The following is a 16,805-nucleotide window of genomic DNA, read 5'->3' as shown; positions in this document are numbered from 1 at the left end:
ACGTTAAAATGGAGTGCTCCCAAGAGATAGAAAGAAAAGACCTCCAGCCAATAAATTTCCATTTTATTAATTTCAACAAGATCTATGAATATCAATAAAACCTTAATGAAATTAGATTTATGACAATGTTTTTTAAACTTTTAAGACCATGACTAATAGTTAAAAAATAAATTTTACATCACGATCTAATAAACATACAATTATATGAAAAACTAGATCAAAAGTTTCACAAAATAATACTTAACCTTACAATGGTTGAAATGTACTATGCTATTTCTTTATCTCTTTCTCCGTCCCTCCCTCGGTCTCTTTTTAAATGCTGGTCACAAGTCCAACTTGCTAAATTGATTTGAAGACCCACTGAGTTGCTACCTTCACTTTGAAAGTATTACTGTAGGTAAAGAGAGACTGTCAAGAGGAAAAAATTGATGGTTTGGGAATAAAGGGCAGATATTAGAAGCCTTGGCAGCAGTGGTCAACCAAAAGCAGCTGAATGCTAGATAGGCCTGGGAGAAAAAGATAGGCAGGTTGTATGTGCCCACCCTGTCCCTCACCAAGCAAAATTATTACTGCAATAAGGATTTTAAGCCAAAGAATTGCCTGAAAGTTCAGAGACGAAAAACAATTAAGTTTTCTTGAATCAGTGATGATGGGCAATTAAAATGTGGCCTCATGGTAACATGAGTGTGTTTAGTTCATAAAAAATCTTTGAGTTGTGTATTATTAACAATCAATATAAGGCCAGAAATCTAGCAGACAACAAATAGATGCTAAAGGCAAGAAATGGCCTTCAGGTCTATAATTTTTAGTGTGGCATTTCATTTGAAAAGTTACTGCATTTAATTATTTCCTAGCCAAAAAGATTTTTTTTAATGGAAATAAAATATAATTTATTAGTCTTATGTTTTAAGAAAATTATGTACATGCCTCTTTATAAATTCAGACTTAACAGGTAACATAGGTATATGCTAAGAGTTATGCTAAGAGTTCAGATAAGAACATGGGTTAATATCTTATTAAAGGGTGTTAGTCATACTATTATTTGTGAACAGTTGCATAATAATTTTTAAAGACAATTACTTTTGAGGTGCCCATAGCTCTGAAACTAAATGTCAAGCCTAATTACAAAGACTTCCAAAGGACAGTCAATATTATTCCACTTTATTAAGTATAACTGTATCAGAATTTTAAAATTTAGATGGGTACTTATACCATCTAAAATCCTTCTATATCTTACCCAACAATGCTTTATCTATATAATTTTAGAAATCTACTTTTGGTACTGCCTTCAGAAGCAAGTTTATAAATCATAAGAAACTCTTAAGGGCCAGCCCGTGGCTCACTCAGAAGAGTGTGGTGCTGATAACACTGAGGCCCCGGATTCGGATCCCAAATAGGGATGGCCGGTTAGCTCACTCAGGAGAGTGTGGTGCTGACAACACCGAGTCAAGGGTTAAGATCCCCTTACTGGTCATCTTTAAAAAAAAAGAAAGAAAGAAACTCATTACTTTTCACTTGCTTTTGATCTAAAATGGTATTGAATGAACTGATCATCTATCTTCTTACGCAGGCTGGTACTGAATAAGTTTTACATGTCCCAAAGCCAAAACTACTTTCAAGATTTCTGCTGCCACTGATGATATTCATTAAGATATGCTGCATATTAGAGGTAAATTAAATAAAGAAAGAGTTGCAACATTTTTTTGAACAAACACTGGTATAAGTATATAATTTCCTGAAGTTACCATTTTGAAGTGTATAACACTCATTTTGATGGAAAATTCTGGCAAGAAAAGTATCAGCAACATATAACGAATATTGCTTGAAATAAGTAGGCTACTGATTGAGGCTTTTGACAAAAGATCTGGATGTTTAACATTAAGTAGAATTTAACTTTATATAAAAATATGACATACTCATTGGATTATATACAATGGTAGGCATTGTTGGTTTCATTTGCTAGCATTAACCGAAAAACTTTAAAGTGAGTGATAATGACATGACAACTATCAAGGTACATACATAGATTAGCAGTGGGATCCAGATATTCAATATTAATATAACCATCCTTCTTTCTACTTTAAGACATGAAAGTCAACCTAGAAAAAATGAGATCCCCAAATCAACCTAGCAAAAAATGAGACCCCCAAATCAGCTATTTATTTAAAATATATTAAGTTGTGCATATACATTACTCATTGATGAAAGAGCTTTCACTTTATGTCTGTTTTACTCAGCATACTGGTTGGTAAGTCACTGGATGAGATACGTTCCACGTCATACTGCCTGCTGCAAAGTACACAAACCAATGGTATTATCATTGGATATTGTGCATCAGGTGTATATGATCATTTTTCTCATGCCACTAACAGAGCAAATCACTAAGGGCACTATTCTTTCCCTAGATATTCATACAAGAACCCTTCCAGTAAGTTCCATCAGTTCGGTATGTAGCCTTCCTACATCACAGACACATAACTTAAATGTGATAGAATCCATTTACTAGTACTCCTTGAAAAGATTCACTGGCGCTTCTCCTTCAGATTAACATGTACCTCTATAAAGGACAGTACAGTTGTCCCTGAGTATCCATGGGGAATTGGTTCTAGGACCCCTCCTCAATACCAAAATCCATGGATGCTCAAGTCCTTTATATAAAAAGGCATAGTATTTACATATAACCGATACACATCCTCCCATATACTTTAATTAATCTAGATTACTTATAATACCTAATACTATGTAAATAATATGTAAATAGTTGTTATACTGTATTTTTCATGTGTATTATTTTTTATAGTTTTTTTCTTCCCCCAGACATTTTGATCTGAGGTTGGTTGAATCTGTAGATATGGAACCCACATATACAAAGGACCAATGCACAATTATTTGATGAATCAAACCTTCAGGTAATCTGGGTTTATTTTCTTTTTCTTTTTTAGGTGATCCTAGTTTTGATTTTTATATTTTTGGCCTTTGTTGATTGTTTTTAATTTCTTAATGTCTACTCATAGCTTACAACCTTAATAGCTCTCTATTACATACTTTTTTCTCTGGAAAAGGCAAATAGTTCTTTACACTTTACATGTGTTTTCTGCAGTAAGGGTAGAGTAGCTCTTATTTCACTATGATTTATTCTGTTTCTACTGTAAAAGAGAAAACCTGATCATAGCCAAATACATAAAACGGACACATTTTAAAGGAATGTTAATGACTCAATCAAAACATTATTGTTTCTGAAAGAAATAAATCTCTTATTATAAGTTAGAAAACTTAGATTTCTTTAACAGATAAACACTGATGGTGATTTAAAATTCCTTATGATGTATATCATGTAACAGACTGTCATATAGAGTGTAGGCTTTAGAGAAAGACTGCCTGTGTTCAAATCCTGGTCCTGACACTTACTGGCTAGTTTTTCAAACTCTTTGTGGCTCAATTTCCTCAAAAATTTGATCTACAAAACAGTATCCACCTCAGAGGGCTGCTGTGACAATTAAATTAGACAATATATGTGAAGAGCTTTGCAAAATACCTGGCATACAGTAAGTACTCACTAAATGTTCAGGAACACAGAAGTATACTAAATGGAATTAATTTGGGAGATTCACTTTTAAACATTGCATGTTAAATATTTGGCCTATCTGGTCAGATACAATACTGAGAAATAAAACAATGTTGGGTGCTTGTTTTAGCAGCAAATATACTAAAATTGGAACAAAACAATGTTGGGAGGAGGGGAGAGGAGGGGGCAGGGTAAAAGCAGACACCAGACAGTTTAGCAGACAAAGAAAGAGGTAAAAGAGATGGATCTACAATCATTTCTGTTTTGGAGTCCTGAAAATAAAGAGTTTAAAAGAGTTTTAAAAAGTAGCAAGAGTTTAAAAGAGCTCTACTTTTATTAATGAACAACAGGGCAAGAGTTAAATATAATACCAGATTTAACCCTATTCATTCATTCTTTCATTCATTCACATTTTTTCTTGATTAACTGAGGTATACCTGACAATTAAGAATTGTATATATTTAAGGTATATGACTTAATATATGACATGTGTATACATTGTAAAATATTCACCACAATCTTGCTAATTAACATATCTATCATGTCACATGGTTACTTTTCTCTCTCTCTCTGTTGGGAGAACACTTAAGATGTACTCTCTTGGCAAATTTCAAATATACAATATAACATGGTTAACTACAGTCACATTGCTGGACATTATTCTACAAAACTTACATGCTGAAACTTTGTCCTCATTGACCAACATCTCCCCATTTCCCCTTTTCTCCAGCCTCTGATAGCCACCATTCTACTCTCTGTCTATGAATTTGACCACTTTACTCTCCACATATAAGGAGATGGTGTAGTATTTGTCTTTCTATGCCTGGTTTATCTCACTTAGCATAATGTCCTCCAGGTTTGTCCATGTTGTCGCAAATGGCAGGATTTCATCTTTTTAAAAGCTGAATAATATTCCTCTGTGTGTATGTGTATATCACAATTTCTTCATCCATTCATCCATTGACAGACGCTTACACTGATTCCATAGCTTGGCTATTGTGAATAATGCTGCACTGAACATGAGCGTACAGATATCTCTTTGAGATACTTTCATTTCCTTTGGATATACACCCAGCAGTGGGACTGCTGGATCATATGGTAGTTCTACTTTTAATTTTCTGAGGAACCTCCATATTGTTTTCCATAATAGCTGTTTTATATTACCACCAACAGTGTACAAAGGTTTCCTTTTCTCCACATCCTTGCCAATGCCTGTTATATTTTGTCTTTTTGGTGACAGTCATTCTAATATGTGTGAGGTGATATCTTACTGTAGTTTTGCTTTGCAGTTCCCTGATGATTAGTGATGCTGAACATTTTTTCATATGCCTGTTGGCCATCTGTATATCTTCTTTTGAGAAATGTCCATTCAGGTCTTTTGCTCATTTTTAAAATTGGGTTATTTGCTTTCTTGCTATTAAACTGATGAATTCCTTATATATTTTGGATATTAAACTCTTATCAGATGTACAATTTGCAAATATTTTCTCCTATTCCATAGGAAGTCTCTCTACTCTGTTGTTTCCTTTGCTGTGCAGAAGCTTTTTAGTTTGATGCAATCCCATTTGTCCATTTTTGCTTTTGTTGCTTATGCTTTTGGGGTCATATCCAAAAAATCATTGCCCAGATCAGTGTCAAAAACCTTTCCCCTATGTTTTCTTCTATTAGTTTTACAGCTTCAGGTTTTACATTTAAGTCTTTAATCTGAGTTGATTTTTGTATATGGAGTAAAATAAGGGTCCAATTTCATTCTTCTGCACGTGGATATATAGTTTTCTCAACAACATTTATTGAAGAAACAATCCTTTGTGTGTTCTTGGCACATTTACCGAAGGATCAATTGAGTATAAATGTATGGATTTATTTCTGGATTCTCTATTTTATTCCATTGGTCTATATATCTCTTTTTATGCCAGTACCATATTATTTTGATTACCATAGCTTTGTAGCATATTTAGAAAACAGGCAGTGTGATGCCTCCAGTTTTCTTCTTCTTGCTCAAGATTCTTTTGGCTTCAGGGTCTTTTGTGGTTCCATATGAATTTTAGTATTGTTTTTTCTATTTCTGTGAAAAATGCCATTGGAATTTTGATAGAAATTGCATTAAATCTGTAAATTGCTTTGGGTAGTATGAATATTTTAACAATATTAATTTCTTCCAATCCATGAACATGGGATATCTTATTTGTGTCATCTTCAATTTCTTTCATCAATGTTTTATAGTTTCCAGCATACAGATCTTTCACCTCCTTGGTTAATTTATTCCTAAGTATTTTATTTTATTCTATTTTTTATGCTATTGTAAATGAGACTGTTTTCATAATTTTTTTGGATAGTTCATTATTAGTGTATAGAAATGTAAGTGATTTTTGTATGTTGATTTTGTGTCCAGCAACTTTACTGCATTTATTAGTTCTAACAGTTTTTGGGAGGTAGAGTCCTCAGGGTTTTCTATATATAAGACCATCTCATATGCAGACAGAGACAATTTTACTTCTTCCGGTCTGATTTGGATGACTTTTATCTCTTTTTTTTTGCTTAAGTGCTCTCGCTAGGGCCCCCATTTGTTTAAATGCAGAGCAAAATGACAGAAAAAGCAACAGGTAATTGTACCTCTCTAACATATCTGATATGTAGCATTCTTAGAGAAATGGTAAAAATTTGTGGGCTATCCATATTGAACCATTCCTGACAAAAGCTGTTTTGACAATTATCCAGACAGTCATAAGTATATCACATTTATATTTAGGTCTTTGATACAATGGTCTGTCTTCCTAAACATACCAATTTTAACAGTCCAGACAATTACAATGGTTTCAAATTTTAGCTCCACAGTAAACAAGCACTGCAATACTCAACAAACTCTAAAGTTCTTAATACCTCTGTTTCTACAGAAAGACAGTTTTCTCACGTGAAAGTTGATAATCATCTAATTCCAGTGATTTTAGAGCTACAATTATAGAAGAGTATGTAAGAGGTTCCTTTTTACATTAATTAGATTTAATAATGCTTATTAAAGTGTCAGAGTACTTAGTTAACATGGTATAGTGAGCTCTAAAAAAAATCTGTTAATTATCATAAGGTCACAGAAGAACAAAACCATAGGCTGTAGTAACATGTAAACAAACTCCTTTCTTGAAGAGAAGAGTTGGTTTCATAAACATTAAAGAAGAAGGGGGAAGGTGGGGAGGAAAAAATAGAGTAGCAAAAACTAATTAAAGTGATATGACTAATCTCATAAGTATGAAGATGGATGTGAAAAATTTGGAGACAGCTCAGTTGAAAGGTAAAATCATGGTTGAGCCACCTCAAAAAAAAAGTTTTAATTAAAAAAACTTTAATAGTGGTATTAATATTTTACTTTTTAAAAGTAATGATAGAGACAGCTGGGAAATTTATAGCATTAAATTTTTATATTAGAAAAGAAGAAAGGGGCCAGCTCGTGGCTCACTTGGGAGAGTGCGGTGCTGATAACACCAAGGCCATGGGCTTGGATCCCTATATAGGGATGGCCAGTTGGCTCACTGGCTGAGCATGGTGCTGACAACACCAAGCCAAGGATTGAGATACCCTTACCGATCATCTTTAAAAAAAAAAAAGAAAAGAAAAGAAAAGAAAAGAAGAAAGATCTCATATCAATAAGCTTTTATCTAAAGAAACATGAAAAAAAAAAAAAAACCCAGCAAATAAAGCCCAAAGCAAACAAAAGGAAGAAAATAAATAAAAAGCAGAATTCAGTGAAATAGAAAGCAGTAAAACCAACAGGGGAAAAAAAAAATACGGTCCTTTGAAAAATAAAAATAAAAGTGATTAACCTCTAGTCAGAATAACTAAGTTTAAAAAAGAGACAAAGCAAATGATCAACATCAGGAATGAAAGAGAAGGCCTTACTACAGACATTAAAAGGGTATTAAGAAATTACTATGGACAACTTCATGCCCATAAATTCTTCAATTTGGAAGAAATGAATCAATTCTCTGAAAGACAAATGTCCAAAGCATATTCAAGAAGAAACAGGTAACATGAAAGTCCTATATCAATTAAAGAACCTGAATTCAGGTTCTTTAACCTATATCAGTTAAAAACCTTCCAACACAGAAAACTCCAGGCCCAGATGGTAAATTCTACCAAATACTTAAGGAAGAAATATTATCAATTCTATACAGTCTCTTCCAGAATATAGAAGAGAAGGGAATACTTCCCTACTCTATTTAAGAGGCCAGCATTGGGCCGACCCCGTGGCTCACTCGGGAGAGTGCGGCGCTGGGAGCGCAGGTTCGCTCACTGGCTGAGCGTGGTCACAAAAAAAAAAAAAAGGACCAAAAAATAAATAAATAAATAAATAAAAATAAGAGGCCAGCATTACCCTGATAACAAAACCATGCAAAGACAATTTTAGAAAGAAAAATCACAAACCTCAAAAAGAGATAAGAAAATCCTTAATAAAATATTAGCAAACTGAATCCAGCAGTATATAAAAAGAATAATGCATAACAACCAAAAGGAGGGGAGGAGTATACCCAAGTCCAGTTCAACATTTGAAAATCAATCACTGTAATTCACCACATTAACAAACTAAAAAAGCATCTGATGAAATTCAACATCCATTCAAGATAAACACTCTCAGGAAACTAGGAACAAAATGGAACTTCCTCAACCTGAAAAGGGGAATCTATAAAAAACCTATAGCTGACATCTTAATGGTGAAAGACTGAATGAGAATGCCCACTTTCATTCCTAATCAAGCTCTTAGCGAATGGTCTAGTCAATACAATAAGGAAAGGAAAAAAAAGGCAGAACAGAAAGGAAAACATTAAGCTGCCTCTATTCATAGATGACAATTATTTTACGTAGCAAACCCCAAGGAATGTACAAAAAAAGTGCCTATAACTAATAAGTGAGTTTAGCAAATTTCTATATACTAGAATACTAGAAATTGAAAAAAACATTTAAAGTATCATTTGCAATTTCACACAAAAAAGAAATATTTAGGTATAAAGCTAATAAAATATCTACAGATGTGTATGCTAAAAACTATAACACTGCTGAAAGAAATCAAAGATGAACAAAATAAATGGAGAGATATACTGTGCTCATAAAATGGAAAATACAATATTCTTAAGATGTCAACTCTCCCCCAAATTAATAGATTCAACTCAATCTCAATCAGAATCCCAGTATGATTTTTTTGTAGACACTGATAAGCTGACCCTAAAATATTTATGGAAAAGCAAAAGATCTTATGGAACACCAAAACAAGTTTGAAAAATAAGAACAAAGTTAGAAGGATTTGATGGCCTGATTTCAATATATGCTATAAAGCTATAGTCATCAAGACAATGGAGGCAAAGTTTAGACATATAGACCAACAGAACAGAATCCAGAATCCAGAAATAGACCAAAACAAGTATGGCCAACTGATTTTTGACAAAGGAAAGACAATAGAGAAGGGATGCTCTTTTCAAGAAACTGTGTTGGAACTATTGAACATCCATCCATATGCCAAAAAATGAATCTTCACACTGTATTCAAAATTGTATCAAAATAGGGCTAGCCAGCTAGCTCAGTTGGTTAGAGTACAGTTTCATAACACCAAGGTGAAGGGTTCGGATCCCCACACTGGCCAGCTGCCAAAAAAAAAAAATATATATATATATATATATAAATGTAAAACCTAAAATTATAAGGAAAACAAAAGAGAATATCTTTGTGAATTTGGGTTCAGCAAAGGGTTTTTAGATATGACACAAAAAGCACAACTCATGAAAGAAAGAATTGATAAATTAGACTTCATCAGAATTAAAAGCTGCTCAGTGAAAGACACTGTTAAGTGAATGGAAAGATAAGCCAAAGACTAGGAGAAAATATTTGCATATCACATATCTGACAAGATTGGGAGCTTTCAGGGTGGTATGGCAGTAGATCAGATCACCTATCTGTTAAAGAACTTGTATCTAGAATATATAAAGAACTCTCAAAACTCAATAATAAGAAAACCCAATTTTAAAAATGGGCAAAAGACTTGGTATCACCAAAGAAGACATAACAATGGCAATTAAGCACACAAACAGATGTTCAACATCATTAGTCATAAGAGAAATGCAAATAAGAATCACTAAAACCACATTGAGATATCATTACCTACTTATTAGAATGGCTAAAAACAAACAAACAAGCAAAAAACTAAAAACAGATAACACCAAGTGTTGGTAAGGAAAGGGAGAACTGGAACTGTCATACATTATTGATAAGAGTTTGTCAATTTCTTATGAAGTTAAACCATATAACCCAGCAATCTACTTATAAGTATTTACAAAAGAAAAATAAAAACTCATGTTCACACACAAATCTATACATGAATGTTCACAACGACTTTATTCATAATCATCAAAACTGGAAACAACCCATAAGTCTTCCAAGTGGTGAGGGAATACACAAATATGGTTCATCCAAACACAGAATACTCAGAAATAAAAAGGTACTAACTACTGAAACACAGAACAATATGATGACCCTGAAATTCATTACACTAAGTGACAGAAGCCAGACCCAAATGCTACATGATTCTATTTATATGACATTCTGAAAAGGCAAAATTATAGAGACAGAGAAGAGATCAGTGGTTGCCAGGGGTTAGGAGTGGAGAAAAGTTTTGACTACAAAAGGATGGCATGAGGGAATATTTTTTGGGTGATGGAAATGTTCTATATTTTAATTGCAGTGGTAATAACATGACTCCATACATTTGTCAAAACTCACAGATGTAAACACCAAGAATGAAAGTAAAATATATAAATTAAAATAATACAAAAAATTTTAAGTGATGGCTTAAGGCTGAAAACTAACCTATGATGAAAGGTTAAAGAGACCAAAATTCTTATTTTTAGAAGGGCAGGTTTGTAAAACACTTTGTGATCTGTTTTCAAATGAATGCACAAAACTATTTGGGGCCCCAAATCAGGGAAACCAAAAATAAAAGAATGCAACCTGACACATCATAGCTAAATTTAACCTTAAAACTATACCTGAAATAAGAGTATGGTATGTGAATTATATCTCAAACTGTTATGTTAAAAAAGAAAAAAAGAAGAAGCTATACCTGACACCTTCTTTCCTCTACTCCAGTGTTTCCCAAACTTATATAATAAGAATCACAGACAAATTGTTAAAAATACATATTCCAAGGTACATTCCATTGAAATTCTGATTTAGTAGTCTAGGCTGGGGGCCAGAAAACTATACTTTTAAAATGTAACCCTCCCTCAAAGAATTACACCAGGACAATGATTTCTATGGTGGAATAATCACATTTCAGAAAAATTCAAGATGATTCACTGGGATGTGAAAGAAAATACTGATCTTCTCTATTTACTTTAAATTGCAGACTTCAGAATTTTTCTATTTATGTGGTTACTAGAGGCAGAGAAGGGGAAGCGGGAGAGGGGATAGGTGGGCTAGTGGATACAAGATTACAGCTAGATAGGAAGAATAAGTCCCAATGGTATACAGTAGTGCTAGGCACCTATAATTAACAATAATGTATGCTATGTTCATAAATGGCTAGAAGAGGGGAGATCAAATATTCACATCACAAAGAAATGATAAATTTTTGTAATGATAAAGACACTAGTTACCCTGATTTGATCATCACACATTGCATGTATGTATTGAAATGTAACTCTATACCCAATATATAATGTACATGTCAATTAAAAAAAAAAAAATCAAAGAAAAAATTTTTTCTATTTTAGGAATGTGTTTTATAATGCACATAGTAAATCAGTACAATAGTCATGTAAATCATTTTTCCACTGGTAGGATGTGTGACCTCAAAAAGTAGAAACCACTGCTCTAGGGCTCCTGATTTATTACTGTTTTCCCCTAAAGTTGACCAATCTCTAGCCCCTGTCCTCTTTTGCAATAAAACTCCCACAATCCTCATATATAACTTCTGCCACCACTCTTCGCCCATCAAACATCACTATGCCCATATTCATACCCCAGGCCCAGGAGCATCATCATTCTGAACAAAGAACACAGTTCTTTTCCTCTACAAAGATCTGAAAAAGACTTTATTATATTTTATCTAGTAAGAAATATGGAAGGTGCCTACCTCTTTGTACTATTCTTTTTGGGGGGGGGGAGTTGGAGGTAGCGGGGAATGGCTGGTATTGGGATCCGAACAACTGACCTAACTGGCCAGCCCCTATATTATTCTTAACATCAAACAGACACTTGGCATTTCAGGATTCAGCTCAATGATTTAACAGTTGTGGTTTCAATTCTTCACAAGTAACTGTGAAGTTTCATGACATATAGTTATTTGATTTTGCTGAGTCACAAATGTGAATCAAGCATGCTTCAGGTAGTGTGAAGAACAAAATTACTTAGCTTGTGAGTGAACCAAGAAGACCACCAAGCATTTACTCTCACACAGGTATACCGTTCTCTCTGTTTGTTGTTATCAGGTCAGAAAAGGCCTCTTTAATTTTGTAGTTATGCTTTACTGTATGTGTCCTCACTAATTATCTATAAAGTTTACTATAAACGGTCTTGAATCCAAATACATGTATTATCTTTTTTTTTTTTTTTTTTTAACTAAAGAACTCCAAAATTACAACTACTATCATGTGGGACCTGGGAAGTTTTTGAATAGGCATTAAAAAAGAACTGTCATATTTAAAATGGTTAGAATTCACACATTATTGCAAATAAATATTAAGTGGTATTCATGAACTGGGGCATTCAATTCACAAACTACTAAGGATGTGGTCAGTGTCAAAGACATCAAAAGGTATCTCTTAAGAACTTGTGTCAGTGTAGAATTCTATGGTAAACATGAACTGTGTTCAGAAAAAATACCACTAAGCTTCTCCTGTCAATACTGCAGGTCAATAACATATCTCAGATAAGGCTCTTTTCTTTCTTACCCTCAAGAATATCTTCATAAAGTGCGTGTACTCCTTCAGGCACTATCACCGCCAGTGCAGTTCCACAGAGAAGGCCAGCACCCAAAACAGTAACCAGCTTCAGTCGCTCCTCGAAAGAAAACAAAAAGAAACCATTGAAAAGACTGATTATTAAATGGGAAAAAGTTTCTGAAGTATCTGTAAAAAAGACTGTGAGCTGCTCCTTTGTGAGGTCAACATCTATGATGGCCAGTAAACATGCCAATTAAAACAAGGAGATGCCATTTTTAAATTGACCAGGCTGGCAATGATGTGGAAAAATGTCTACTATCCATACCAGGGAAAATGAGTACATTTGTCTAACACTGGAGGGAAGGTTACTACAATTTATCTGGACTGCGATTTGGCAATTGAGTTTAAAGCCTCAAAAATGTGAATTCTTTGATTCAGAAATTTCTCTTGTAGAAATTTGTCATAAGAAAGAAGGAAGAATGCAAAGATGACCACTGCACTGATTAAGAGTGCAAACCTGAAAATAATCCAAATGTCCAAGAAAGGAGATTAGCTAAATAAGCTATAATACTTTATCACATTACCATAGTACTCAGCCATTAAAAATTATGATTAAGTCTATTCATGGATATAAAAAGTCATGATGTACTGCTATGAGGAAAAAGTTAATGGCAAACAATGTGTATTGATAATCTCATATTTATTTAAAAAGTATTTGTACATATAAGTAGAATAAGTGTACATTAAACCCTTAATAAATTTTTACTTTATAATTACAAACATATATAATTATAATATATACTTTATAAAACATAATTATAATTTATCTACAATGAACATGTATTACTCATATGATGAAAAAAATGTATTTAGATGTCAATACTAAAATTATTCTATGGTTTTAATCCAACCTAATCCCAACTGTTTTCTTTTTATTCAGGTTTCTTTGAGAAACTACTTTCTGTCATACAAAATACAAAAGACTAAATTTCAAAATTTCTCAAAGCCATAGTGTATCGTAATATGGCTTCCTGAGATTTCAGAAGAATGAAAAATGATCTGTATATCATGTACTTCATCTTTCTGTGTCAGTTTCCTTTATGAGGTTATCAAAAATAACAGTAGCTATATCACCTCTGATAAACTACTGAACTTCCAACTGTGAGGTTGGAGGCCTAATTAGCTTTTACAAATACTGTCTCTATGGAAAATGGGTCCTTAGCTGAAAGGCTGGTTGAAACATTAGCCCCTCCTTGCTTGGAGAGAAGGAAAGGGATTTTATTGTGTCTCTACTGAAAAGGGGGAACAACAGCTATAATGTCAACACCAACTAATACTTGCTATATAGTAAGAGGGGAATCCCCCAATCCCCAGCACCCAGGCCAGGTCAGCCCTTGCTGCATTCAGGATGGCCATTACCTACTTATAAACTGAGAGTATTGTTAAGGCATCCAGTGGATGCGGCACTGGCTTGGGAGACAGAACTGACTTCATGACCTAATCAGTTAATAACTCATTAACTCTTCATCTGTAAAATAAGAATATTTCTACATATCTTGTGAAGATATGAGGCAACAGAAGAAAGTGATTGAAGCATTGTAGAAAAATGACACCAAACAACTAGTGTTACTATTTTACTATTTAATACTGAGCTATTATAAGATTTTTTGTCTTTTTCAAATTACTAAACTCCCCCAAATACTGCTAATCACAGTTTTCAACTGAGACAAACTGCAAACTCGGAGCAGAGAACACAAGATGAAAAAAACAGCTCAATTCTGTGTAGAAGGTGATATAGTAATTAATTAGTCTTTTCATCATTCTCTCTAATCAATTCATAAAAATCACCTTTATTTTTCAAAGATTTCATGAATGTAAAGTATCGCTCCGAGGGAAGGACAAAAATCAGAGTAAAACTGAGCCAGACTAAGTACATTATTTTCTTTCAGGGACTTGGTTTCATAACTCTCCACTCAAACGAATGGATAAATTGTCCTGTCAGCATTTGACTATGCTCTACTCCGGGAAACAGAAATGAAAGCTGCCCCGGCTTTGCAAATTAAGGGAAGATGAGAAGTGATGAAAGGGATGTACCTAAAAGGAAAAGAACTGATTGCTCTCAAGAATTATGGGTAGCTCACATCACACACAGAAATTAATTCTTCATGGATTATACAGCTAAATATAAGACCTAAAATTCAAAAGCTTCTAGAAAATGTAGGAGAATATCTTTGCAGTCTCAGGATAGTCAAAGATTTCCAAGCAAGGATACAAAAAACACAAAACATAAAAGAAAAAAATTCAATATAAAAATTTAAAACGTTTGCTGATCCTTTTAGAAAATGAATAGACAAGAATACAGAGTGGAAGAAAATATCCACAGTACATATATCTGTAGTGGAAATAATCTGTGGTGGATGCTGTGGAAGCACTGTCTACTTCAGTCCCCTTCTGGTCAGAGATACCTGTTCTTCCAGCTGCTGGGAGTGTTGCCTACTGATGGCTCACAGTTGAATCCCTCTGAGGAACTGACCTTGGGCCAAAGGCAAATGACTAACCTGAGGTTATATCCCCTCCCCCAGGGCAGTCCACATCCAGTAACTAGCCCACTGGGATTGTGTGGAGGGAGGTATGAAGCCTGACTTCATTTCCTCCATTCAGGACTCTCTGAAGGGCCATCCAACTACAGAGCCTGCCGTGGGGTGGACTGCCACTGAATTACACTTCAACTTCTCTATCTGCTTAATCCTGCTTATTCTCTCACAGAGTTATATTCCCAAGAGCACTCCACAATAAAGTTCCTGCATGCAAGTCTCCTCACAGTTTTCCGGGGAACTCCACCAAAGACACTGACAAGGGACTTTTATTTGATATATAAAGAACTTCTACAACTCAATAATAAGAGACAAACCACCTAACAAAAAATGGGTAAAGCACTGAATAGATATCTCATAAAAGATACATGAATGGCCAATAAACTCATGAAAAGCTCAACATCATTTAGTCATCAGAAAAATGCAAATCAAAACTATGTGAGATACTTTTTCACATGCACTAAAATGTCCAAAATTTAAAAGACTGACAATACTTAACAATGACAAGGGTACAGAGCAACTGGAACTCTCATACATTGCTGGTAGGAGCATAAAATGGTACATCCACTTTGGAAAACTGGCAGTCTAGTATAAAGTTAAACCAGCATTCCCTTCTGGGTATTTACCCAAGAGAAATGAAAACTTACATCCACCAAAAACGTGTACAAGAATGTTCATAGAAGCTTTTTCAATAATAGCCACAATCTAGATCAGATGTCCACCAATAGGTGAATGGATAAACACATTGTGGTATACCTAAGCAATGGAATACTACTCAGTGATAAAAAGGAATAAACTACTGCTACATACAGCAACATGAGTGAATCTCAAAAACATTTTCCAGATGTTTGAGTGAAGGAAGGCTTATACAAAAGAATATGTACTACATGAGTCCATTTATATGAAGTTTAAAAACAGGCCAAACTAATCTATGCTGATAGAAATCACAACAGTGGATGTCTCTGGTGAGCGATGGAAGGAAGGAGAGAGGGGAGGCAGTGCAGAGGGGATTAACAGGAGAGTGGCTCCAAGTTACTTTCCAGAATGATGGAAATGTTCTATATCTTGATTGGAATGTTAGTTACATTTGTATACTTTTGCTAACATTTATCAAACCATCCTAAGATCTGTACCTTTCACTCTATAAAATTACATTTTTATTACAAAAGAAAAAACAAACAAAAAACTAGGTGGTAATTTATTCAGCCAAGAACTCTGAAAAGATTCATTTTAGAACTATTCAATTTCAATAAGGCTTCTTCATGGCAGCTCTTTGTGTTTTTTTGTTTTTTTGTTTTTTTAAAAAGATGACTGGTAAGGGGATCTTAACCCTTGGCTTGGTGTTATGAGCACCACACTCTCCCGAAGGAGCCACGGGCCGGCCCCGTGGCAGCTCTTTGAAACCAACATCCAAGGTCTATCTATGTAAAATATTAAAAGGCACTTCCAAATATTTTCCTTAAATAAACTCATCTGTCATTCAGGTATTCCTTAAAAATAATTCATCACAATTTTATGTCAATAACTGCACGGGGAAACCAGAGGTGTTCACAATTTTGGGTCAATCCACAATTCACTAGGCACTTTCCAAGAGCTTCATCATACTCTACACTTGGGGTCACATGGAGGACTACAATGAGACAAAGTTTAAAAGCAGGAGCAGAGGTAAGTTTTTCAGGCTTGCATGCCACAAATTAAGTTACAGAAGAAGCTGTACCACTTAAG

At 34.2% G+C, this 16,805-nt stretch overlaps 1 protein-coding gene across 3 annotated transcripts in view; it reads right to left on the bottom strand.

Moving 5' to 3' along the window:
* SLC39A9 (solute carrier family 39 member 9) overlaps positions 1 to 16,805 on the bottom strand; it is a 49,153-nt gene that overhangs the window by 17,374 nt on the left and 14,974 nt on the right. For all 3 annotated transcript variants that reach the window (XR_010022986.1, XM_063091496.1, XM_063091497.1), the window contains exon 2: positions 12,496 to 12,604. Coding sequence is in view for 1 of the 3 variants with exons in the window: in XM_063091496.1 (XP_062947566.1) it covers positions 12,496 to 12,604 (109 nt within the window). In the remaining 2 variants the exon portion in view is untranslated. The remainder of the gene's footprint in view (positions 1 to 12,495; positions 12,605 to 16,805) is intronic.

This window comes from Cynocephalus volans, chromosome 3 (assembly GCF_027409185.1).
Source record: "Cynocephalus volans isolate mCynVol1 chromosome 3, mCynVol1.pri, whole genome shotgun sequence".
In the NCBI taxonomy this organism is placed as follows: domain Eukaryota; kingdom Metazoa; phylum Chordata; class Mammalia; order Dermoptera; family Cynocephalidae; genus Cynocephalus; species Cynocephalus volans.
This window is presented reverse-complemented; position numbering and strand designations above follow the sequence as displayed.